The sequence below is a fragment of the Phalacrocorax carbo genome, chromosome Z, assembly GCF_963921805.1.
Source record: "Phalacrocorax carbo chromosome Z, bPhaCar2.1, whole genome shotgun sequence".
Lineage (NCBI taxonomy): Eukaryota > Metazoa > Chordata > Aves > Suliformes > Phalacrocoracidae > Phalacrocorax > Phalacrocorax carbo.
The window spans coordinates 50,681,347-50,707,379 of record NC_087548.1 but is presented as its reverse complement, the minus strand read 5'-3'; the positions used below and the strand labels follow the sequence as shown (position 1 = coordinate 50,707,379).

The 26,033-nt window shown below is 35.7% G+C and overlaps 1 protein-coding gene across 3 annotated transcripts in view; it reads left to right on the top strand.

The window, feature by feature from the left end:
• The window catches only part of ADAMTS19 (ADAM metallopeptidase with thrombospondin type 1 motif 19), a 155,348-nt gene that overhangs the window by 75,301 nt on the left and 54,014 nt on the right, over positions 1-26,033 (top strand). For all 3 annotated transcript variants that reach the window (XM_064438674.1, XM_064438673.1, XM_064438675.1), the window contains 4 exons: positions 319-424; positions 14,356-14,496; positions 15,717-15,867; positions 23,867-23,968. In XM_064438674.1, the coding sequence (XP_064294744.1) occupies positions 319-424; positions 14,356-14,496; positions 15,717-15,867; positions 23,867-23,968 (500 nt within the window). The remainder of the gene's footprint in view (positions 1-318; positions 425-14,355; positions 14,497-15,716; positions 15,868-23,866; positions 23,969-26,033) is intronic.

Sequence of the window (26,033 nt, the reverse complement as noted above, 5' to 3'; positions counted from 1 at the left end):
ATATTTGTGTGTGTGTTCTGTCACATCTCATTAAGGTACCTAGCAACACTTTTAAAGATTATATTTTCTGCAGCCTGCGTAATCATTACTCTCAGGTAATATTACCACTGCTCAGAATTTCTTTGTTACCTTTTATGCAATTTTTTGCATAAGCTTTTGCTTATGAATAAATAAACCATTGTCAGATGTCTGTTCATATATTTGGATGGGTCTGCCCACAATAACGTTTCAGACCAGTCTGGGGTCAGTAATGCCATAATACATACAGTTAGTAATAATAAAAAATAATTGACTGTGGTGGTTGGTTATGTTTCTTAGGTATAGCATACCTGAGTGGAATGTGCAGTGAAAAACGAAAATGTATAATTGCAGAGGACAATGGTCTGAATCTCGCCTTTACCATTGCACATGAAATGGGTCACAAGTAAGTATGTGGGTGACAAACCCCAGTATTTGTTTGCATGTAATACTACTGTGATTTGATTGTGTACTTCAGTTTTCCTTTTTTGCTTTCAAGAAGGCTTTTAAATCTGATGAAAAATGTGGAGAACCACGTTTTTTGTTATTAATAATCATAGTAACATGTACTGATATATAGTGTGCAGATTAAGAAAATGTTTACAGCTTGGAGTAATACAGGAATCTTTATAGCTACACAATAATTAGGTTAGCTGGAAGGACTGACATTGTGTAGAGGAAAAGCAGGTTCCCCAAGATTTTTTCTCTTTTGGGACTGTGGTATTGTATATCAGATCCAGCTCTGGCTGTAGTTGCCAACAAACATTTTAATGACATCATGAGTTGGAAGAGCTGTTATTTAATTTGGCTTTCTCAGGATAGATCCCATTAAAGTGTATAGTGGTCATCGGTCATCGCAACATTAATATTGTTTTTTCCTCCCCTTAATAGAAGAGGATGACAAAGTGAAAGTAACTATCCTTCACAATTGGATTGGATGTTTTTACTCATTCCACGAGGAATACTTTGAAGCAAATGAGAAAAATTCTTTTGTTGCAATAATCAGATTTGTTAGTGAAAGTTGTATACAATTCTTGGCTTCAGTACTTGTTAAAGAAAAATAAAAGGGAGGTGTGTATTAATCTGTCATTTTTACCTGCAGTGGTTGCTCCAGGTATCTGTGTATACATTTTCAGAAGAGCAGCTTCAGAGTGACAGAAGAGGGGGATGCTTTGTTAAATCCTTTGAAACTCTGAATGTTGAGGTTAGATATCTTAGGACAAACACTTCGAATTAAAAGTGATATGGTTTATATCTGGTCAAAGCTGTCTGCAAGTGGAGGTCATAGCATCTCATGTTGAAACATGCAGTTGATTACAAGACAGAATTGGAACTTAAAGTGTTTCCATGTAACATTTTCCTGGATGGAAAATAAGCAAATTCAGAGCAATTATGTAACTTGGAGGAAAAGAGTGGCCTGAGTATGAGATACTGCATGAAATTGATCTTGTCCTTTTTTTGATGTTTGGGTGGTTTTTTTTTGAGTTTTTGTAACTGCAGAAAGGAACTCCAGGTTGATATAAGCCAGCCTGTTTGAGTGATAGTTATGATAAAGGAAAGACTTCAAAAGAAAAATTTGTTTGTGTTTTGTAGCCACATGCTGTCCTTTTTCCTTTCTTTTCCACTGTAGAATTTGCTAATATTAGAAGGGAGGATGGGTGGAGGAAGATTCATCTTCTGTACAATTGTTCTTATGACAGTAAACGAAGGATAAGGGGAAAGAAACAATAACTGAATATAGAAAATTCCTTGAGTCAGGTATGGTAATACCAGATAATTCAGAGAAATATAAGTACTGCTTTATGCCCTGCACAACAAAAAAATATGTTTAGAGAATAAAAAGCTTGGCAGCAGAATTACTGGATTTGAAAAAAAGAGGCACCTTGATCAACATGAAATGGAACACCTTATGCTTCCTGAGAAACAGCGATGTGCAAAATCCTAGATGTGGAAACGGGAAGCAGGTATAAAATTTTCGCCAAGTTATGGGCAATGTGTTGGTTCTGTACTAGCAAATTTGAGAATGTGGGAGGCTGATCTTATAAAGGAGGTTTTGCCTTGCAGCGAAGAATTCAGACCTATCTTTGACATTCTAAGGGCTGCTGGATGCCAAGCAGTATCTGGAAGAAGTTAGACAGGGAAGTTGCTGTTACCACTCATCCTAGCAGTCCTTCCAACACTGCTGCACAGGACAGGCTCTATAATCCTTGTTGCATTCAGTCCTCAGCTTGAAATGTTTTCGTGGATTTGCATTGATGTGGCACTGAGGAAGAGAAAGGATTTAGCATGATCTTCCTACAGGGATATAAAAACTAAACTGCTGATGCATGAATCCTGGGAGAAAAAATGTTAAAGGCTACACTATGGAATTTGAGAACTTTCAAATTCCTCCATATTAATTCAAATAAATTTGGAAAAAGAAATCATGATGCTATCCCAGCTATCATATTCTCACACTAATAATGTTGTTTGGATGTCCTTAGAGACACTCTCACATTTCTTTGCAGGTACTGTAATAGATGTTTAACAATGGAAATAAAGAATAAACCAAATCTGTTTTAATGGTAAAGGACAGGATGTTATTTCTTCAAGAAATAACATTTCTTCAAGAAATTCAACCTCATGAACGCTAGTAACAAGCCACACAGAAATCAGGAAGAGTACCACAAAAGTGAAAGAATAGGTAGCCAGAGACATACATGAACAATTGCCACAAAAAAAAAAAAAAAAAAAAAAAAAAAGGGGCAGCCTCCAGTGCAAATCATGCAGAGGCATTCAGCTTTATCCTTGCCTCATTCTGGAGCCAGTCTAGTTGCAATTTAAAATAGAGTGGTCTTGCCCCAAAGAGAGGAAGGTGATACTCCAGAGACATTTGTTTTCTCTGCATGAGTGTCTCTGTCTGCCAGCTTAACCCTGGTGAGTGCAAAGAGCACACTAGAAGTAGTTGACCCTTTGTGGAGAGACAATGTAAAAATATGTGGAGACAAACATTTGAATGAAGGTTCCATTGAAAAGGACCTCAATAGATTCAAATGTAACTAGAATATTTCTCACAGAGGTATTTGTCTTGCTCATTCCTAACTGTCTGTTTTCTAGAAAATTTTACTAACTCTTTCTGAATCTTGAAGTCACGTAACTGCTACCTTCTTTTTTTGCTTTCTTTTTTTTTGTCTTTAACCATTCTAGTTGCTCTTGTCATTGTGAAGAGAGTCCTATTCAGCAGCGTAGGAGAAGCAAAAACTTTCTCAAAGACTTTGCCTCTCAAAGTACAAAGAAAAACCCCTGAATTATTTTGTCTTCTAGATAACAAAGAATATATTTGCTCATAAATTATCATTCAAATAGACTTAAAATGGATGCAGTATAGACTGTTGATTTTCATTGATCAGCCTGAGGACATAAACAAATACATTCACAATTGCCATTGTTTTGATGAATATAAAAGTACCTTTGAAAAAAATCAGTTTGCTTCTGGAGTGCTTGTTTTTACATGCCAACCTCCGTGTTGCTATCTATATATTTGAAATTCATTTGTCTCTGGTAAAACCTCATGATCATTTGCAAACTCAGAACAATTTGGCAGACCTCTATTGTCACTGATGTCTTTTGCATAAATACAGGTTATGGGGATTTGGGAGGGGAGAACTGGGTTTGTTCAGCCTTGAGAAAAGGAGGCTCAGAGGGGATCTCATCACCGTGTACCAGTACTTAAGGAGTAGCTACAAAGGAGATGGAGACTCTCTTTTCACAAGGAGTCACATGGAGAGGACATGGGGGGATGGATACAAGTTGATCTTGGGGAGTTTCTGATTGGACATCAGAGGGAAATTTTTCACAGTGAGGACAGTCAACCATTGGAATAATTTCCCCAGGGAAGTGGTTGACTCAGCCATGTTGGGCACTTCCAAGACTCGGCTGGACAGGGTGCTGGGCCGTCTTGCCTAGACTGTGCTCTTCCCAGAAAGGTTGGACTAGATGATCCCTGAGGTCCCTTCCAACCCTAGATTCTGTGATTCTGTGAGTTATACCCCCTGTCCAGCAATTTAGGTTTGCTTACGCAGGAACACAGCTGAAGAATTACAGTTAATTATATTGAATATTTCTGATACGTGGATGTTTATTAAGCATTGTGTGTGGTTTTCTTAGTTTTTAAAATTAAAACAGATATACTCTAAATGAAACACAATGGCAAACTAAACCTTAATTTGCAATATGAAGTGCCTTTCTTCTAGCCATGTTTATCTGAAAACAGATGATCTTTTAATGATATTGAGAAATAATGTTGTAAGTCAACAGTTGATTTTGGAGCTTCCTCTTGAAGTATTAGGAAGCACTCTGTGTAATCAGAGGTTAAAAACTATAACACATCAATGGATTTTTTTTTAATAATCAAATCCTATTTGTTAAAATAAATTTGATGAGCAATTAGGTAATTACATAACAAAGTCATATTACAGAACAAAAACTAACAACCATGAATTAAAAGACATTGTCTCTGTGTGGAGAACTGAGAGAAGAGAGAGTGCTATTATTTCGGTTATCAAATAACACTTTTGTCTTCATTTTACTTACATGATTGCTGGCATATGGGTCCCTCTTAAGTATGGAGAAATAAAGGATAGATGTAAAATGCAGTATCTCAAAATACATTAATTAACAATTATTGTGTGCTCTAAGCGTACTTTAAAAGTTGCTCTGAACAGTTGAAAGAGATACTGGTGGAATTTCTCAGAATCAGTTTTATACACATCTGCATTCTTTTTGTGGTGTTTTGTGAAATATGAAATTTACCTATTTTTAAAATTCAGGATATTCTACCAAGTATTTTTCTAGTTCCAAACAGGAAGTGTGTGGAATTTTTCAATCACCTACTTAATAACTCATAAGTAAATGACATCTATTTTTTGTGTCAATATTAAACAACCATATGAAGTCCAGTGGAACTTGAAAAGGGTTTTAAATGGGAGACCAGGAAATGCTAATGGAGCATCAGATACTCCATGCATTTTTGTTATCACAGTCCAAAATACGATAACAGAACACAACAAAATCAACAAGAGTAATAAAACCAACTGTCTACCAATCTTTGTGAATGAGTTGCTAATGTGAAGTGGGGAATCTCATTAAAGTAACTGAAAAAAAGAGCTATTTTGATACTTACAAGATTAAAGTAGAATCCTGAAAATCATCTAATCACAAGTATAATGAGAAACTTCAGGAGCAGTAGTGGTCACTTCTAGTGATAAAACTGTGCACAGTAGGATTTGTATCAGTAAGGATCACTAAATAAAGGCATTTGACACATGGCATTTTGTCTCAAATGTTAAGTCAAAGTATTTGTTTAGTATTTTTTTGTTCCCTTAACATTAAACTGTGAGAGAAAGAATAAAGCCTTACTTGATAGTTGGGTCGATATGCATATACAACACCCACTGTTTACATTTTAATGACTTTTCTGTCTTGAGAAAGAAGTGTGGAGAGGTTTTACAGGATAGTGGCACTGCTTTTCTTTTTCCAAAATACCTAACTGTGGGGTGTACCAAGAATTTTAAGTCTCCTACTTCTTAGACCAGCAACTTTCTCAAAGGTTACCTCCACCAGGAGAGAGTTTTGGGGATTCATTTGGAAAAAAAGAGAAGAAGAAAACTCTCCGGCCACTTGGTCAGTGACAGCAGCCTTTCTTATGAATGAGAAAAGAGTCCCTCCCCTCCCATATTCCTTCACTTTTTCCAGGACAGACTACAAAGGCAGAGTTCGTAATTCCTACTAAGTCATGATAAGCATAGCTTACTTTTCTTTTCCAAAAAAAGGAAAAGTCCCTATATTAGGACTGTAATTGTCAGTATGTGTATTAAGAGAATACAGGTTTTATTCCTGAAAACAGAATTTAGTTGAACAATCCATGATTTGAATCGCAAAATCAAAATTTGCTGCTGAAATTACCTGCTTCCACAGGACCGTTCTCCTCTTACTTGAGATAGTAGGCTTCTAGCCATGTGATAGATTGTACTGTTCTTATCTGGAGAATTATTTAATTACATTTATTTTACATCAAAAATATGGGATAAATATTTTTTAGAATAAATTAGAAAGTAAAAAAATGACCCTTTAATGCTGTTTTAATATGAAGGAAGAAGATTACTTTCTGTCTGTAGTGCAATTTTCTTCTCTGAGAAGGCAGCCAAATTAAGTTTTCTGAATGCTCATAACATAATAGTTGATTAAGAAGTGAACCATAAATAAAATAATATATGATCTCAGGACAGTGGACCACAGGATGAAATTATAAGGTAAGCAATTGTGGAAGTTGAAACCCTGTTTCCTGCAGGAATAAAAGCAGGTGTGGTAAGTTAAAAAATAGTTTTGAAACAAAAACTGGTCAAAGTATTAAGGAGTTCATGGTGTAGGAGGAGGTCTTTTCAGGTTCCTCAACTGCAGAAATGTTTCAGTACAAGTACTTGCAGCTGCCTTCATTAGTAGAGTATGTTTCCCAAGTTTGTCCTGCAATCTGTTACTCAGGCTTTTGATTCGAGTGAAAGAGTAAAAAGGTGAAACTACTAGGTTCAACATGACTATATACTATTTTATTAATGTTTTAATGATCTTTTTTTTTCCAGCTTCAGACCTTCTCTGAAGGTTATGGTTTTCTATCTCCCCTTTCCTTGATGTGAAATTGTTCCTCTGTTTCTGTCTGTAATTCCAATACAGAAAGACATATATCTTCTAATTCAAATACATCCTTTTAAAACTTTGGATGTTTTTTACATTAATTGATAATTTATATGTGAGTTGATAATTTGCTTACTACCATGAAGGAGATGGGCTAGCAAATTTTGGAGCCCTATTATTCCAAGCATTGGAACATTCAAATATGAGAAAATCCCTTCATAGTTATAAGCATAAACAGTATGTTTTTAAAAAAATTCTAGAAAGTGTAGATGAATCTCAAAATATACCTTGCTTTTACATGCTCTGCATAGCATTTCTTTGAAAGTAGATCTGCATAGGAGAGCTACCATGATGTCATATATTTAGCCAGCTCTGATTTGTTGATAAATGATTGACTTAAAAGACGTTTGCAAAGTGTAGGTTATTTAACCAAGGGTATACTGAGCTGATGTGTTCAAATAGTTACTCCATTTTCTGACAATGAAGCCATGCCTTTATTCAGTAATGGATGTAATATCACTCTGGGGTCCCTTGCTCTCAGAGCTCTTGCTTCCCAGCATCCTGACTCAGGTCATCTTGGGGTCCTACAACGTTAGGTGTTCCTGTGGCAGTGACTACGGAATAAGAAAGAAGCTGCTGCAGAACTGTTGCAGCACTGGGGACTGTGCCAGTAACCTGTACCCAAATAATGTACTTGCTTCCCTCTCTCTCCTATAAATCCATGATCCCATGGGCTGCAGGGGTAGTGGGTGGAAGGCACAGGGGAAGTGCCTGTCATTGGGGCCTGCTCCCAGCTGTGCAGACTCTCTTATTTTCCCCCCATTGCTCCTTTCCTTAATTTTTCTGTCATTTTTAGCTAACAGTCCAAAGCTAGATTTCTGAGTGCAAGTTTAGATGCGTAGATGTAGACACAGAAATATTCAGGTAGTTGGATACAGAAGCAGCCTGTCTGAGATGTTGAGCTTTAACTGTTTAAACTCATTTTCATCATTACGAGTTTTTGTTCAAAATATTGTTGAATGCCAACTGAAGTGTAGACACAGGAAGCTAACTTTGAGCAATCCAATTTGAAAAGCACAGCTGCAGTTTGCAAAACGGAGCTTTATAATGATTTTTAAAATGCATGCACAGCAAACTATAAGAAATTATATGTGTGTGTTTGTATCATTGACACATGTACAGAGAAATGGCTATACTTCTCTGCAGTTTGTGGATAACTGCATAAAACAGGGACATCTTTTTATATTATTTTTGGTATTGTTTTACTATCTGTGGTAACACTTTGTGTCCTGTTTGTTCAAAAATATTCTTCACAGGAAACTTCATCTATAATGCGTAGTACTTGTTTAATAAGAAACTAGTTTTATTTAATTTACTCTTAACAAGAAAGAGACAATGCTTATCCTTTGTTACTTCTTGTTTTGATTAAAGGGGGTTTTCTATTTGTATTGCATTTCAGCATTACATATTCTTTATTTCAAACATGATCTATATGAGAATCACTCCAGGAGTTTAATCACAAATGCTGCCTTTTTGGTTTTTTTGTTAGATTAGGAGAAGAATCCATAAGATAACTGTTCAAAACTATTGCAATAAATACTCACAGTGCACTGGCTGATCTTTAAAGCCTTATTAAAAATATCTGGTTTGGTTTTTTTAAAGTTATTTTAATGAAGTTCAAAGTGTCTATTAGGTGTTCAGCTGTACAAGCAGACATTTAATATCCCTCCAATGAAAGTGAATAGAAAGTAATGGCAAAAAAACCCCCATTATTCCAAAAAAGCAGTCACAACGTCCTTGAGATCACCTTAGATTCTGTCATTCAGTTTTCATGCTTTAGTAGGTTAAGTTCTTTAAAAATCAGTAGTTTCTGGAGTTCCTGCGTGCATATCAAAGTAGGCGTCTGTGTTCCATAGTCATGAAGTTATGCTAGCTTAAATCAGCCTAGGATCTTACTGGGCAGATGGATATATCATACCAAACTTGCCAGCGATCTGGAAATTGTCCAGCAAAACACACTTGCAATTAGAGATGACAGAAAAGGATGCAGTTTATTACAAAGTTTGCATTTCCATTTACTCTTACTCTCAAAATTCATATGGTGGTTCAAACCCATGAGAAAAAAATAGTTTTGCTTGGTCCAATTCTAAGAACAGACAGAGGCTCAAGAAAGATCTTATTTTATGCAAACACATCACAACAATGCCTAGCAGAAATCAAGCCTCACTAGCCTTTTGCTGGTAGCTAGACAGCTGAGGAAAGAAACAGCTCGGGAAGAAATGAAGCACTGAGACAGCGAATAGCACTGCATCAGCATTTTTGGTAAGTTAAAAAGATATTATAATTTTGTACTTGAAATTTAGAAGATTAGTCAATTCTTTCTGTAGGAAGGTGTCAAGGCTTCCATTTCTGACAGACGATAATGTTCCAGGATGGATTTACAGTTAATTTTCCTTAGAATAGTTTTTGTAACCTGAACAGTTAGTAACTGAACAACAGCCTACAGGATGCATAGGCTGAATTGGTAGTCTGAACATTTAAAACAGCTGTGAAAAATTTGGCAAAACATCCTAATAGTGTCAATGGTTTTTGTTAATAAGGAAACTTAATTATTTTTTTGTCTATTCACTGAGTATGTGGTAACTCAAAGTCTTTTTCCTGATTACATATTTTCTTCCATTTGAAGAAAATTTATATATCAATTTTTTTCCTTGGCATAAGATTAAAGTCATAAACGTAATTGTTTACCTTGAAATACTGCAATTTGCAGGACGTGGCATTGGCATTGTATTTGCCAGCAGTGAGTACTTTTCCTGTATTAATATTCTCTGTAAAAAACTTCAGCAAGGGACCATATGTATCTTCATGTTATGCTGCTAAATACATCTGTCATGTCAAAGCTTTAAATTATTTATATACTTAAGTCAAAGGACCATGACACGGTGCTGTGTCTAGATCCAGCATAGTGGTAGAAGCGTTGGAGCAATAGAGAAGAAAGCAACTTAGCAAAGTTTAGCAAAAGTTACCAAGTCAGCTGGACAGTAGCATGCAGTATATGTTCATATCTATATATTAATATACATGTGGTATTTTTTTACCCAATAGTTTTAAGATTGAAAATGTAATCTGAGTTGCCCACATCCTAGATAATGATCAATGATTCACAGAACAGAAATACTCATTGCCTAAACGTATTTCTTTTGATTGTTTTCTTTTTATCCTCAAATTATTAACAAGAAGATTGGGGTTTTCTTGTGCAGTAGATTCCTCCTTTTAAGACAAAGTTTTTCCAAAAGAAATCATGTTCTACCTTTTGCCATCATAGTTTTTCTGTAGCTGGGTTACTCGCCTTTCAATTCGCTTTAGGCTAAATAATTCAATAATTCAGCGACAAGTAGAACCATGTTTCCTATCCCATTTGTGCAATGATCCATGAAGCCCTCATATGTTTTAAAGCACTTATAAAAAAATTATACAAGACATTCTTTCATCAACTGCAATTTTAAAAAAAAACAAGTCGACTTACAATAATAAATATTTTTGCATTAATTTCATAAAATAGCTTATAAAAATCTGCTACTACTGTGTTCGTATACATAATTTTCTTTACAAAGATAGCAGTGTGATAAAACTTTTTTATGTTTTATGTTATGTCCAATACAAGTACTAACACAGTAATGCAGCTTCCCTCTCCCTGTCTGAGATAGTAAAATGTGTGAAGTTATTTTTCCTTGTCAAATACATCCTTGTGATACTGTGATATACAAAATTTCAGACTAGACAAATTGTTTGGACAATCATTGTTCTATTATATGCCATATAAGCTTTTAAACATTGTTGTTTCCAAGTCCATAATTCAAGAGATTTCAATCATTCTAACACAGTATTGCACGTAACGATGACAAAAAAGAAAACAGTGGAAATAATAGGGAGGATAACATTTTGTAATTAATAATGATTTTTAATTAATTCTTATTTTTATTTTTTAAAGTAATACAATCCATCATATATTTGTGGTTTGTTTGTTTGCTAGAATGGAAAAAAATCAATAGGATAATAATTGCAGTAAATTTACAAACACTATGTAGCTATCATTTATAAAAATACTAATTTTGAAAGAAACGAGATGCCACCCTGTTCCCATCACACATCACAGGTGTAAACTTGCAGTAGCATTCAGAGGTTTACTATCTCCTTCATAAAGGGAAAGTTTTTTTCAATAATTTTCATTCTGTCATGAGCATGAGCTAGTACTCTTATCCTGGATCTGCAGTTTACATTCATCATTCCTCTGATGCTTATATCCCTTGGGCTGAACTTTCACCTTTTAGGATCTGACGATTTATATATTATACTGAATATTCCACCTGCCCCTGCTTCCTTGGGTACTTGCTCTTATCATTTTCCTAATCCATATCTCATTTCCTAACCTGTCTTCGATTAGTGACTGTAAAACTCTGAACAGCAGTCTTCTTTAATATTTTTAATTCTAGTTCTTTTTATTTACAGAGACACCTAAAGTAATCCTCCATATCCGTCTGAACTCACCCAATTAATTGCTCCTATATTTTTAAGTTTTTGATACTACTTAGTCTTTGTGCCTGCATTGCCTGTTTCTAGTTTAATAGCATCATTCTTGTTCAGCTGCACTACTGTGCATTTCAGTGGAATGTGATGGTGATAACCAGGTCATCATCTGCCATTTGCAAAGCAGAATGAAAATAATAAATAAATAATACAAAGCTTTCCACCTGGAAGAGCGTGGGGTCACTGAGCAAATCTGTGGTGCCATGAATGTTGCACGTGTAGGAGAATTTCGGAGTCCTGTAGTGAGAAGAAATATAAAATAGTACTTGACAATGCAGACCTAATTCTTTCCAGAAGGTGTGTGCATAGCCTTATTTAATTTATTTTAGGATAGCATAATGATTGAGGATCCTGTGTTGAGAATTAAAAGAGCTTTTATTTCTTAATACTCAGGTATAATCAAATCAAAGTGTGGTACTTGGCACTTTTTCTGTAGGTGCATTGACATTGGAATGGATTTTATGCCCACAAGAATATAATCAATTCCCTTGAAGACAGGAGAGATATCGTCTGCCTTGAATCCAACTGTGCATATATAATTGCAGCAGTAGTAAATTGTAAAATAATTACTTTTTAACTGAAAAGTGGAACTGGTATTTGTCTCCCACTTTCAGTGGCCTGAGTTGTTAATTGTTTGTACTATTCCTACTGCACATTAAACATCCATAGGGATCATCTTCAAAATTTAGCAGAAATTGTTCACACTTTCTGCATGATATCACCAAAAAAAAAGAAAAAAGCAGTGATTTTTACACAAGTTTTAGAGTTTTTATTAAATAAATATATTTTTTCTCTTGGCTTGACAACCATGTATATAATGTTAGTGGAGTTTATTTGACCAAAGCTCTTTGTCAAAATGCTTTTAAACTGAGATTAATAAAATATAGTTTAGTTGCATAGTGTCAGGTGGAATATTGCTGATATTTAGTTAGGGAATGCATTCCATTGGATAGTTTCTACTTTCATATTATATTTGACATATATAGTCTTTAACCAAAATGGGTGGAGCATTTTTATATATCAGTGAAAAAAGAATTTTATTTATGTCCATATAGATATGATCTGCTACTTGTTAAAGCACAGCACTGTCTTCTTTGTTAATTATGTTTTTTTCAGACTGGTTCATTATGTTTTTTTCAGACTGTTATAACGTTATCCTCTTACCCCAAACTCCCTTGTCTTCTTCCCACATGCACATGGTGTTGCTTTAGTCTTGCATGAGGTTGAATGATCACAGCAGTGGGAGAGAGGAGCTTATGGACAGAGAGGGCAATGTGTCCAATGCTAGCATAATTAATTCCACAGGGAGAGCATAGAACAGCACCTTACACAGACCCAGTTTCTGCAGTGCCTTTGTTTTAGTGAAAGGATGTAGTTGTCTCTTTTATGGAGACAGTACAGGAAGGAAGGCTAGAAAATACCATGGCTGCCAGTGGGAGCATTGGATATTGTTATATCCCTGATTGTTTACAAAGGAGTAGCTATACCCGCTCACATTACTTACTGTCTTGCTGAATGGGAAGGTAGCAATGGCTGTTCAGCTTCTTTCTTTCACCACACACACAATGTGATGTGGTGAATGAAATCAGAAGTCAGTACTACTGCATGTCTGCTTTTATGTGATCTTGCAGTTGATCGGAGGTCAGATAAAAGTATGCGGTCATTACAACGCTATAGAAGAGATCAGCAGTATGTATTGAGGAAAAGATTTCTGAGAATGTTCAAGAGCAGGTTCCATTGCTACTTTAGCATTGTCCTGTGATTTAATTAGCTGATGTTAACATAATGACCTGTACTTCCTTTTTGAAGTAGCTATTCATGCTGATAGTCAAAGGCTTTGATATTCATCTTTGCTGCTTGCTGGATATTTTGTTACGTGTATTTAATTTGGAGGTGGAATTGTATGGAGGAATGAATCCTGTTGGAGTAGTGCAGATACTTCGAACTACATCTGAATGTCAAAGCAGAATAGGAGAAATGTTACGGAAGTATAGCAGCTGACATATTGGAAGGCAGTTGGAATTAGATTTTTTTATTAGTGCTTAATGTTGCTGATGTACACAGTTGTTATAAATAGAACAATTTTTGCCACTTCTTACTTTAAAAGACAATGTTGTCCTCAGAATTCATGTACTGATAGACTATACAGAATGCTTCTGTGGTAATAGATTGGAAAAAGGGGTTACACTGTTCGTCTGTAATGGTGGCTAGCAGAATTGTTTTTTGAAACAGCCAACATCTAGGCTTCAGCTCAGCACACATTTTTCTGGGTGATTTTACAGATTCATTTGTGATGAAGTCTGACTTCAGGAATTGCTCTTCAGACTGGATGGGAAACATTTAAGTCTAATCTTCTTTCTCTCTGTTCACTGCTTGTGAATGAGAGTGACAGTGAGTCTTCACTTTAGTTAAAGTAGCAGCTTCCAGCAAATTTTTAGTAGAATTTTTCATTGCAGTGTCCTGTGAGAGAACTCACTGGGATGCATATGGATGCTGAGTCTTTCAAATCACAATCCGTTGAATTGCTTCATCAGTGTTATTTCTAACAGTAGACATTGAAAAGACATTTAGGTTATTTTTTTTTTCATAGATACAATAATTATACATTAAACTAGTAAGCATTTTACTGCTCTGTAAAATACCAACAAACCAGTTACATACAGAATTAAGATAGAATCACTGCCAAAATATTGAACAATTTACTGATCTCAGAAAGTAAATTTTCAATATTTTTGTTGGCCATTAGCAAGAGAAGTGCAGTTCATTAAGCCTGCAGTAGTTGTGCAGTACTGAACATGCAAAAAGTTGTCCAAAGTATATATTGAACACCTGATTAGAATGTAATATTTCTCATCAAATGAATGATGCTTCACTTTCACCTTTCAGTATAGAATTGTCCTCCACACATGGTTCCATGTACTTCTGTGAGAGGTATCTTGGAAAAAAATCAAAAGAGATTCCTACATGTAATTTACATGAGTTTTTCGTACCCTGTTGCAAGAGTTTTAACTTACAAACATTTTGAAAACAACTTGTTATTTTGTTGTGCTTTGGTTTATTTTCAATAACTTCAAAATTCAGCATGGGGATAAACCACGACAATGACCACCCATCCTGTGCAGATGGTCTACATATCATGTCTGGGGAGTGGATTAAAGGACAGAATCTTGGGGATGTTTCATGGTCTCGGTGCAGCAGGGAAGATCTGGAAAGATTTCTCAGGTATATCATTCAAGAAAAAGAACTCTTACTATATGTCATTTACAAATAGTTGCAATAAATATCCCAAAATAATAAGTTTTCAATAATTTTTACTACTTCTGTGGCAGACTTGTGTTTGCATAATCCATCAAAATAACTTAAATCATAATGAACTACATAATATTGACAGATTGATTAAAATCTGTTTTCAGCAATTATTTGTATTTTTATATTTTCTTATGTTAATCCAGATGTCTGCTTCAATATAGTTATATTTTAGATGTATGTAAATATGTTTAATATATATGAATATGCTATGTATTGAAGAATGTCGGACGGTGAATGACCTATGAACGTTAGTAGCTTGTCTGATCTATGTAGTGCCATTCAATATCAAACCATGAAGTATAATTACATCATGTTAAAATTTTTAAATATAAATTTATGAAGTATTTAATAAAGAAAAGTATACCTAGAAACCAAATTAAAACATTTAGTTTCACTCTGTATCTCTTAAACAGGATCTATTCCCTAAAGTTCTGTTCCTATATTAAGTTTATAAACATATCTGTTGAGAATTTACTTGCAACTGTTAAGCAGTCCTCAGAAGTTCTGCTTTATGAAACTGGAATAGCTAGTATAAGTTATATGTGTTAGTCTGACACATTTGTACTGAAACTAGACACAAATCAAAACGATGAGTTAGTGCTTTAACAGGTTTAAGTATTTTCAAATATTTTTCTTTCACTTTTTGAGATAAGTTAGATTTCTGGCTACCAGGTCAGAAATGCATATATTTTTAAGTGTGTGTGTGCATATATATATATTTAATCTGAAGTGATTAATTTGAGGTCCTGCTAGATGTGAAAACTAAGGTACACAATTTTCTATGCATTATAAATTGTCTGCTTTTTTATAATTGTTTAAGTCTCTATCCAAACCTTTATCAGTTAAGTCAGTTTTACACTAAAATGTTGTCCAGTACTTTTCTGAAATTCCTATTATAGCTGATAAATTATACTGTCTTTCTGCAAATGTGCAACATTTGAACATGCCATTAAGTTATATCAAGTAAGCCATATTAATTTATATGGAGTCATTCCTCTGAATGACAGCCCAATGCTGACAAATAAAAAACCCTTAAGAGTCCACATTTGTGTAATGTCAAATGCATGTTTAAGTCGGCATAACAATCAGACTCTTTAGGATTGCTCAGCATATGAATCTCTGCATATTGCCAGGTCAAAGGCCAGTAACTGTCTGCTACAGATGAATCCTCAGAGCCTCAATTCTGTGATTATTCCCTCCAAGCTCCCAGGAATGACGTACACTGCAGATGAACAGTGTCAGATTCTTTTTGGACCAACCGCTTCCTTTTGCCAAGAAATGCAGGTAAGGATGGGTGTATACTTCAGAAAATACACCTACCAACTCATTTTCTGTGAGGGATATTTCTGTGCATACCTGTGAGAGAAAGAGAACATAGCACCTTTGAAGTGAGAAGTTTACACTTTGCTTTCTGAAGTTAATATGAACATTTTCACTTGTTTATCTTGTAAGGCTTGTTTTGGATCTCCAAACATACTGAATCTTGACGTATCATAGCATACCACTGATATGTTCCTTGTACTTTAGAAACATAAAATGTCATAGTGCAAAGTCATGTCATTGCAGCAAGTGAAATATTTGCAATTTATTCCACTGGAACCAGATTTCACATGTAGGTTCCATTTCATTATGTTTTGGGTATTGAACCTCTGTATCTGACTTTCAGTAGAGTATGTTGTTCCTGTGCTAGCTCTGAGGGAAAGCAGTGGTGTTAGCTGGGGGCTCTCTGTACTTCTGAATATACCCTGCCTCCCAGCAGGTCCCCTGAGAGCCCCGGCAGAACTGTGCAGTGCCATGGCAATAGGAGTTCCAATACTCAAGTGAGTTTGCTGACATTGCTTCATCCCATTGCATGAAACAGTGTCACTATATATTAACATTGAATAGGCAGATTAATAAAATTGAAGAGCTCTTAATAATTTTATGGCCTAATACTAGTAGACATCTGATTGAAGAAGCTTTTTAAGAATGGTTTTAACAGAGAAGAATCATCCTTCTTTAACATCAACAGGACAAAAGCTAAACATGTTGGATGCCCTTGAGAAGGTAACCAAGACAAGATGGTTAAATGATATCACAAGTGTACAAAGAACATGGAATACGGGTTAAGAGATCGGGGGCTAGGAGGCACTGTGAAATAAAATTTCATCAGAGTCAGAGCAGACAGATAGCCTGGAAATGTCGGTTGTACTCAATATGAAAGCAGAATTCCTTACGCCTTTATTTCTTCAGTTCTCCTCACCTTTTCTACTTAGGCATAGTACTCTTTCTTTAGTGAGTTTCAGTAAGAGTAATCTTTATCCTGAAGATTCTTAAAGTAAACGTTGCCATACATGTATGACTACCACATGCAGAGAATGGCATAGCTGAAAAAAAAATATGGAGCTGTAGGTTACTGGTTACTGTTTTAATTGTCTCATTGAAAACATTTTCAGTCTGAGAGATGAGCAGTACAACGCAATGTAACGATTCTACAAATGTTCTTAATTACTTCCAAGTGCTTTTTTCATTGCCTGCAATCTGTTTCTTGGTTTTTAGTACTTTGTTTTCAATTAAAAGATGTGATTTTGGTTTCTCATTCTCTACAAACCTATTCTGAAAAAGAAAATGGTACAGCGTTAGCCCATTATTTCTTCTGGTCTTCCATACCAGGTAAAAGAATTTAAAAAGTAATTAAAGAGATAGTCAAACCTGGAGACTTGCTGTTGTGTAATACCTTTCTGTGCTTTTAATCTCTCCGGGCACTTTCCCTCCTTTAATGCCCTTGTGTTTAGTTCTAATTCAGGCATTTAAATTCAGGAAGCCAAGTGGTCCCATATCTGTTGTATTTCATTCACAGATGTAGTGAATATTCTTCTCTCGGGGTCTTGACTCCAAGGCTTCTTTGGCTTTCATTATTATTTTAGAAATGTTAGGAAATTAAATTCAGTTAAATCTAGCCTGGTAGTGTTCACCTGTTTGCACAGAGAGTACTTAGGCTCTGGGTGCTGGTACCTAATTCTTCATTCCTAATTATCTTACATCATTCTCTCTTCTGGCTTTTGTATGTAAGAGGACACATTTCAGCTAAATCACTTGTGCCATCCTTTTTTGCCCACTTACAGGATCATGACTTTATATTAAAATGGTAGTTTAGCAAAAATTCCTATGAAGATATTAAATATTAGTAGTAAGATACCATTAAGAAACCATTGTAGCTTAAATCCAAAGATACGTGGGCTTGCTGTGAGGAAAGAACCTGGTAATGATGCAAAACAATATAAAAAGGCAGTGATCTTTTCAACTATTAGTTTTCTTCTGAGAAACTGCAACTTTCTGTCTTTGTCGTAAACCAAGTCTGTTCCTTGATAACCTTACGGTCTTAACCATAAGAAAAAGAGAACTTGATAACAGTTTCTGAGTGGAGATCAAGGGGAAAAACCTTCCGCAGTTTCACCAAAATCCTCTGCAAAACTGCTAACTCTGAACTGGAAATCATGCCAGCAAATACTGAACCACAACATTTTTGTAAATGCATCTTTAAGAGCTTTGGACCTATTAGAAATTACATAAAAATGAAGGAAAGACACTGAGGACAGAAGTGAGACAGTCTGGTGAGAGCACAGAGGCAGAAGTTCTCCAAAGCTCTGCTGACAACCTCCCTAAAGTCACCTTGCTGGTTTTCTTCTGCATACTTTTGTCTGGAAGCAAAATCTATTCTCCCACCTTCCCCCCAACAAAAAAAAAAATCCAAGAAATGTGATCCTCAGACTTTAGACCTGAAAAGCTAGTTACAGCAAGCTTAGGCACTATATTCCTTCTTTTTTTTCTCTGCTGTGGGCCTTAAATTCAGCTCTTCTGTAGGGAAGTTTACAGTGCCCTAGTCCAATTAAATAAGATTTCTATGGTGAAGGGAAAACTCAGAGCAATGGATAGAGCACAGCCCAAAGGTAAGAACACCGTCCTGCTCTTACATATGTTTCTCTTATGTATGAGGAGAAAGAAAAAAAAATTACACTGCAATTTAAATTGGGCTTGAACCAAGCTATGTAAACTTGCCAGAAATCCTTCATGAGTTCTACTACGTGGATGGTGCAACTCCAACATTGTCTAACTGTGAAGTACTGTTAGTCAGTAGCTAATGTTATCATCTCCCTCTGAAATATGATTATGTCGCATTGAAATAACAAATATATTGAATATAACCTACTAAATAACTGCATTTTACATATGATGAAGGTGATTCAAAGTTCACTGTGTTGACTGTATAGATTATGGTGGCTGCCATTAGAGAAGTCAACATTTAGAAGGTTTTTCTAAACTGAATGCAGTATTTTCATAGAATCATAGAATCATTAAGGTTGGAAAAGACCTCTAGGATCATCAAGTCCATCCATCAACCCAACACCACCATGTCTCCAAAACCATGCCCTGAAATACCAGGTCTACACATCTTTTAAATACCTCCTGGGATGGCAACTCTACCCCCTATCTGGGCAGCCCGTTCCAATGCCTGACCAGTCTTTTAGTAAAGAAATTTTTCCTAATATCCAATCTAAACCTCCCCTGATGCAGCTTGAAGCCGTTTCTTCTTGTTCTATCGCTAGTGACCTGGGAGAAGGGACCAACTCCCACCTCGCTACAACCTCCTTTCAGGTAGTTGTAGAGAGCGAGAAGATCTCCCCTCAGCCTCCTCTTCTCCAGACTAAACAACCCCAGTTCCCTCAACCTCTCCTCATAAGACTTGCTCTTTATTACTCTTTATTAGTTGCAGTATGAATTTATTAAAGTAATCATTTTACTGTACATTGGAAACCACTGAATTTTCCATGAAATCCAAACTACTTTCTTTTACTTCTGTATACTCTCTTCTACTCTGCCAATAACTGGCAGTTTACTGTGGTTACAGTTGTTGTCCACAAGCCAGGGAATGAGAGACACCTACTCTTTGAAGCTTCATTTAAACTTCAGTAAATCCAACAATTTATAGCCCAGGATTTCTTGGATACATTCTACTTGCTGAACAGTTCATGCACTTGAGTGTAACTAACTGTGTAAAAGATAAATTATGAACTATGTCAGAGTCTTCTATTTTTTGTGACTGGAAGATAATTTGATGACCAGACTTCCATGCAGTCTTTTACATTACAGCATATATATAATAAGGAAATAGTATGTTATATATTTCATATATAACAGCTATTCAACTAAGAAAACAATTGAGTAATGATGGGAAATAGTTTCCTTAATTATATAAAATAATCTACAGATATCAACAGTACAATCAATAATGCATTTCTGCTGAGGCATAATTTTCTACAAATTTTATTGAGCAGCACTTTAGGGTAATTTACAGTCACATTGCATGGCAGCCTCTGAGAAACACTGCAGATGCCAATTATTTTCCCTTGCTATCAGGAATTCCTCTTTATGATTTAATGGCTAAAGCAAAGTGCCAAAGGAACCACTAAGAGCCTGCTCCCGTATTTTCCTAAGTAAGCCTTCCCGCTCCTCTTTCAAGAATGTTGTCCAGAGTTTATTTTTTTCCTTTCGTCTTCATTTCAAAGACTACTTTTTTCTCATACTCTAAGCAAAATTTATAGAGCCTGAGAAAAATATGTATGCATCTCAGAGTACAAGATTTATATGATGTCGCCATGATTATCTTGTAAGGGAGCCAAGTTTGCTTTTATGCCCATGATGTCTCACACAAGGATCAATTAGACCCTAACATTGTTTCACATAACAGATAGTGAGATCATGGCTCAGAAGTAGTTCTTGATGATTAAATGTGATTATAGAACTTGACACTTTTATATAATTGTTGAACTATTAAATGTTGGCTTTTAAGATTAAAGTCCAGGATGCGAATGCTATCTGGTCAGTTCCACTAAAACAACTCTTGTCATAACACAGCTGTGATCTTTGCAAAGGAGGAGACTGGTTATATTTCTTGGTGATTTTTAAGGCATTTCACAGAAAGATCACAATGAAAATAACGAAAGTCATGAAATACTAGAGTCCTGGTGAGATATCTGTCCTCATCTCCACCACCACACTTTAAACAATCTTGACCTTGCCCAAATACAGTTCTGAAATGCTCTTTTTGCCTCTGGTCTTTCCTCTCAACCTGGCCTTATTATATTACTGGAAAAGCATCAGTGTGATGCACACAGACCTGCTTCATTCAAAAAAAAAAACCAAACCCAAAGTTGGAATGACCTCTGTCAGCTGTTTTTGTAGTACATTGTGACTTTCATATTGTATTTTACAAGCTTTTGCTGTTAAAAACTTTGTTATTAACACAGTCTTTCAGAAAAAATATCCTTTGTGTGTGCTTGGCAATGTTTTGTTTTCTAGTGTACAGACAATGAAATATTTTAGCCTAGTATCACAAATATAAATGTATCATCTCCAATAACTCTTACTTCCCTTGGCTAGTCTAAAAAACTGTAGTGGCTGTTTAACTGTGCTTATGATAGGTAACTAGTAAACCCCTGTGAATGTTAACTTAGCTATCCTGATTCTGACTGAATGAAACTTTCTCTCCAAAGGAGTACATTTCTGGTTTAGAAGTTTGTGCTCTGATTTTGGAGTGACTGTAATATTGACAGTGGCCTCCAGGTTTCTGTTAGTTTTCAGATCAGTCCTGACCTGCAGCATTGCAGGTTGCTGATGAAAAAAACAAGTTGTGCGTCATGGTTTTTCCACAGCCACGTGCAGAAATACCCAAATGTCAGAAGTTAAATGGTAACAGTAATCTCAATTTCTCTTACTTTGGCAGCAGAAGTATGATCTGAAGAGTAACTAAAGAGTCTATTTGTGATTTGAATGAAATGGAAAGCCCAGAAAAAAACTGTACAATTCATCCTCCAATTTTAGTAATTTTGTTTCTCTGTTTTCTTGGGTTTTGGGAATCTTAAAGCCTAGGATGAAATGTTGTAGGAATCTTGAGTGCTTATTTTTAAAATTGGTGAAGTGAATATAATTCACTTTGACGTTTCTTGCTGGGGGACGCAGGTTCATAGTTCATAAGGAGGTGGTACACAAGTATTTGCAGAAACACGCATATGTATACAAAGCCCATTAGCAAGTCAAGCATCTGGATTTTATTTACTTTATTTACTTTACACAGCTCAAATGCATCTGTGTGTTCAGGTATCCAAATCCTTGTCAATCTGACTTCAGGTCTTCCTAAGTATAGACTTGTTTCCGGATTTGTAAAGAACTGTGGGTTTGTTCTCAGCCATTCTGCAGTCATATGCAAGTGAAATTGACCACAAGATCCAAGTGTTTAGGGGAAAAAAAAGGATACCATACATTAAAATGTGGTGACATAAAGGAAAATTTGACTTTAGTTTTTGGAAACCTGGATGGCTTTTCCTCAAATATAGCCATTGACAAATGAAGATTTAGGGATGTGAAAAAAATTGTTTGAATTAGGAACATTAAATTAGCATATATTTTTGTGGAATTGTTCCAACACTATAATTTGTCATTTCATAGTTGGCATGGAAGCGCTTTGTCATGAACATCTGATACTGTCTTGTCTACATTGTCTTCCAAAACTGGCCAGAAGTTTTCTTGCTAAGTTTAGTTCTTGGCTATGAAGTTATATCTTAATGTTCATGTTTGAAAAAAATAAAAGAATAAATTCTCTTTCTCCCTTGAATAAGAACATAAATTACAGTTTGATATTTCAAAAATGCTTCTTAAAATTACCCAGGAACAGGATAGGACTTAACGTATTTTAGGATATGCACAGGCTAACTGTCATCTTGCTAGTTCAGCTTCAGCACAAAACTGTTACAGGATGAATCAGGAGTGAGTCTGACTGCTGCCATCCTGTCTTTTGTTTCTGTGCAATGCTTGAGACCTCTACAATCTGACTTTTTTTGAAAGCCGGCGTTACAGACATTTTTATATGCAAGACTCCCACTGGAACTGTCCTGTTCCTTGGTTCAGACACAATCTTTCATTCAAGTATGATTCCTGTGCTGTAAGGCTTTTTTCAAGGTAGCATAAGATTCACCACACATATTTCATGCATAGTGTAAAAGACACAGAGACTTTTGCTAGGTTTACCAATGTAACAAATCATTAAAGTCAGAAAAAGCACGTCTTCTGGCAACTCTGGTTTCAAAAAGCAGTGGATCTTTATCTTTTATCCTCCCTGCAACCCATCCCCCTCTCCTGATCCTTCTTGCTCCTCTTTGAGAGTACTGTACATATTTAGGGGAAATCAGTCTGCACATGCAGTAACATTTAAGCCACAACTGAAGCCCCACATGCTCTCTGTTCACTTCCACCCAGTTCACAGGTAAGGGGGGAGACAAGAAAAGAATGAAGTCATGACTGAAAACCATGGGATAAGGAGGACTTTTTGGAGGAAAATAGGGGAAGCTGCCAAGGAAATCTGGGGAAATGTGAGCCAACATACTTCAAGGCTATACTTCCTTTTGAAGAATGTAAAACTCTGATGCTTAAGAAGGACAGAATAAGCAGCTTTTCTTTCCATCTCTAAAAATCACTCCTGACTAGTATCTCTCTCATCTCCCTTTTCTTCCCAGCAAAAATATTTCATCCTGATTTGTCAGTTTACTTTGTGTCTTCTTTGTGGATATCAGGTTTGATTGCTTTTTGGAGATATTTCCAGGGGAATTATTAGATTCTAGCAGCAATCATTGGCATGGTATGAACAAGGGGGATTTGGAAGTCCTAGAGAATCCTCAAAGTTTCTCACAAACACATTTTTACACAACTCCCGTGGACATAGTTCTGTGTAGCTGCACGAAGACTCATTAGTCCCTGTATATAGAAATGGACTCATTTTAAAACCTTGTTTTTTGTTGCTAGTGACAGTGCTATTTTTCTCCCTTTCACATAAAATGAATGAGCACTAAATAAAAGGAGTAAAAATATGAATTAGTTTTTAAAATAATTCCCAGAAAGCTCACACCTCTTCCAGTCTCTGGGGGAATGCATCTGTTTAGTGGCTGCTTCACATCATGGGGCAAAGTTGTTCCTATGTGCTTTGTCAGATCCACTGTGTGCAAAGACCGTGACCCCTAGGGTTATCCTTAGAAGGTTCTTTCCCCTGTCTATCAACACACCAGCTTGACTTGTTCCATGTGTTTGTGATTAGTAAAAGTCTAAGCAGAATCTGCTCGCTTTGGGTTTTGTGCATGTTTAACTTGTCTTTAAACATACTTCAGTACCATCAAACTGGTAACTTTATGACAACAGTAGTGGATTGCATGCAGAAAGTAATTTTGCATAAGATACCTGTGTGTTTGGTTTTCAGCATGTCATTTGCACCGGGTTGTGGTGTAAGGTGGAAACTGAGAAGGAATGCAAAACCAAACTGGATCCACCAATGGATGGAACAGACTGTGACACTGGAAAGGTATGTTTCTGGTAGAAAAGCAATACAAATTATATTGAACACCTAACAGTTAAGGAAACAAGCTGAACAGGTCTTTGCACTTAAGTTTCTGCTTACCTCAGTTACCATAAAAATCATATATGTATAGTTGAATGTATAGATATGATTAAAAAGTACAGTTCCCTAAACCCACTGAATTTAAAAAGAGTTAGCCAAAGCCACAGATGTTTTAATGCTTACATGATTTTATTTCAAATTTATTCTGGTTTTGTATCCTATATATGAATGGAATGTCATTGCTGCACTGCTTACTGTAAACAGAAACATAAGCTTTCAAAGATACAAAGTTCTCAGCTGTGATTTAAGATTTAGAAATAGTCTCACTGGAGGAATTGATACAGATTTGTGATAAAAATTTTCAGGATAAGCTTTGTAAAGAAATATTTATAATGTCAGTGCATGTAAAAGAGTGATAAATGTCAGTAAAAGTATGATACCAAATACACATTAGAGTCACCTGAAATGAAACTTACATTAAATGTCCTTCAAGAGCTTTTATGTTTGAATAATCTCTGTCATCTCTGTATATAACTGTAAATGAAGATAAATAACCTCAAACAGATGACAGAGCAGGAGCATGCATATATCTTCGAATTTTCAGGATATTGTGCTGACAACCATCTCCCACAGGAATGATTTACTCTTTGAATTATATTACATTCACCAGGACTGTCATCATCCCCCTAAAAAAGTAAACAAATCAATCAACTGAGTAAGATAAGATGTTCAGATAGTATCATTTTACATGCTATAGGAAAAACAGGGTTTATTAATTTTCTTATCTCTAAAATAATGACATTTGCTGGGAACATTTGATCCTGATAGACGTGTGTAGTTGGTATTCTGTCTTAAGTCAATACCTGGAAAGTTAGGGACATGCCTTTTATTTGATGTTGCATTCTTTACATTAAGACTGGCGTGCCCATGGTATGGAATAAGAAAGCAGTACGTCTTATTAGGACTACCCAGAATTTTTCATTGTGAAACCACCACCATCATGAACTGAGCACCCAAAATTAGCATGCATTTTGCATATTAATGTCTGACTTGCAAAAGGTGATAATGGCAACTCATTGCAGAGGACTCATTCTAACTTTATACTTATGGGAGGATGATATCATAGTGACATGGGTCCAGGGAAAGTCCAGTGAGAAAGGTAACACCGTTCTGTTTACTGTAGAGCTTAGCTAGTGAGGAGTATATAGCTAGTAAGGAAAGACAAAAGTACTGATTCTAATTAGAACAGCTCATTAAGCCTTGTGCCAGGCTACAGAGGTATCTTTTTTATGTCTAGCAATAAAAAAACTAAGCAGGCATCACTGAAACATCTCAGAGTATTAAAAGGGATTATACTTCTTGTTTACTATCTGTCCAAGATGAGCTTCAGATTACACAAATCTCTGGTGTTGTTTTGTTTTACTTATATTGTAGAAATGGAGTATTGATGTCTTGTGCTCCTCTTAGGATCTTAGGAAGTGATGGAAATGTTATTTGCATAGCCTGTTCAACTTGGTTGTTTTTTAACTCAAGAATTTATAAGCATCCCTCAGACTCTACATAAGGCAGATGACTTCTCTATAGAAAAGTCCATTTTGCCTATTATGGCTGAAGGAATATCTTTACATAAATATGAGCATTTTTAGTCTGAAACATCCAAGAGCCCTACAGAATTTGTAGTTTCTGATTGCAACCTCAGTACAGTGATGGAGCCATCCTATGTGAAGTCTTTTCAAAGGTGGTGTAATTATGCCATCATTGTAATGCTGTGATGTAAGAGCAAAAACTAAGATCAATCGATCACTGAAGACCGGTTTGAAACTGCAGGTGAAGTTTAAGATCACCAGACAAGGATTTAGCACAGAAACTGCAAGAAACGAAAGTGTATTCTAAAAGTGACAAAGGCTTTTATTGGCTGCATTAGTGACATGCTTTGTTTTCCTCAAAATATGAGAAGTCTTCATGAACTTTATTCACTGATAACAGTAATTCAGAGTGCAAAGAGAAATGGGTTAAATTACTGATGTTT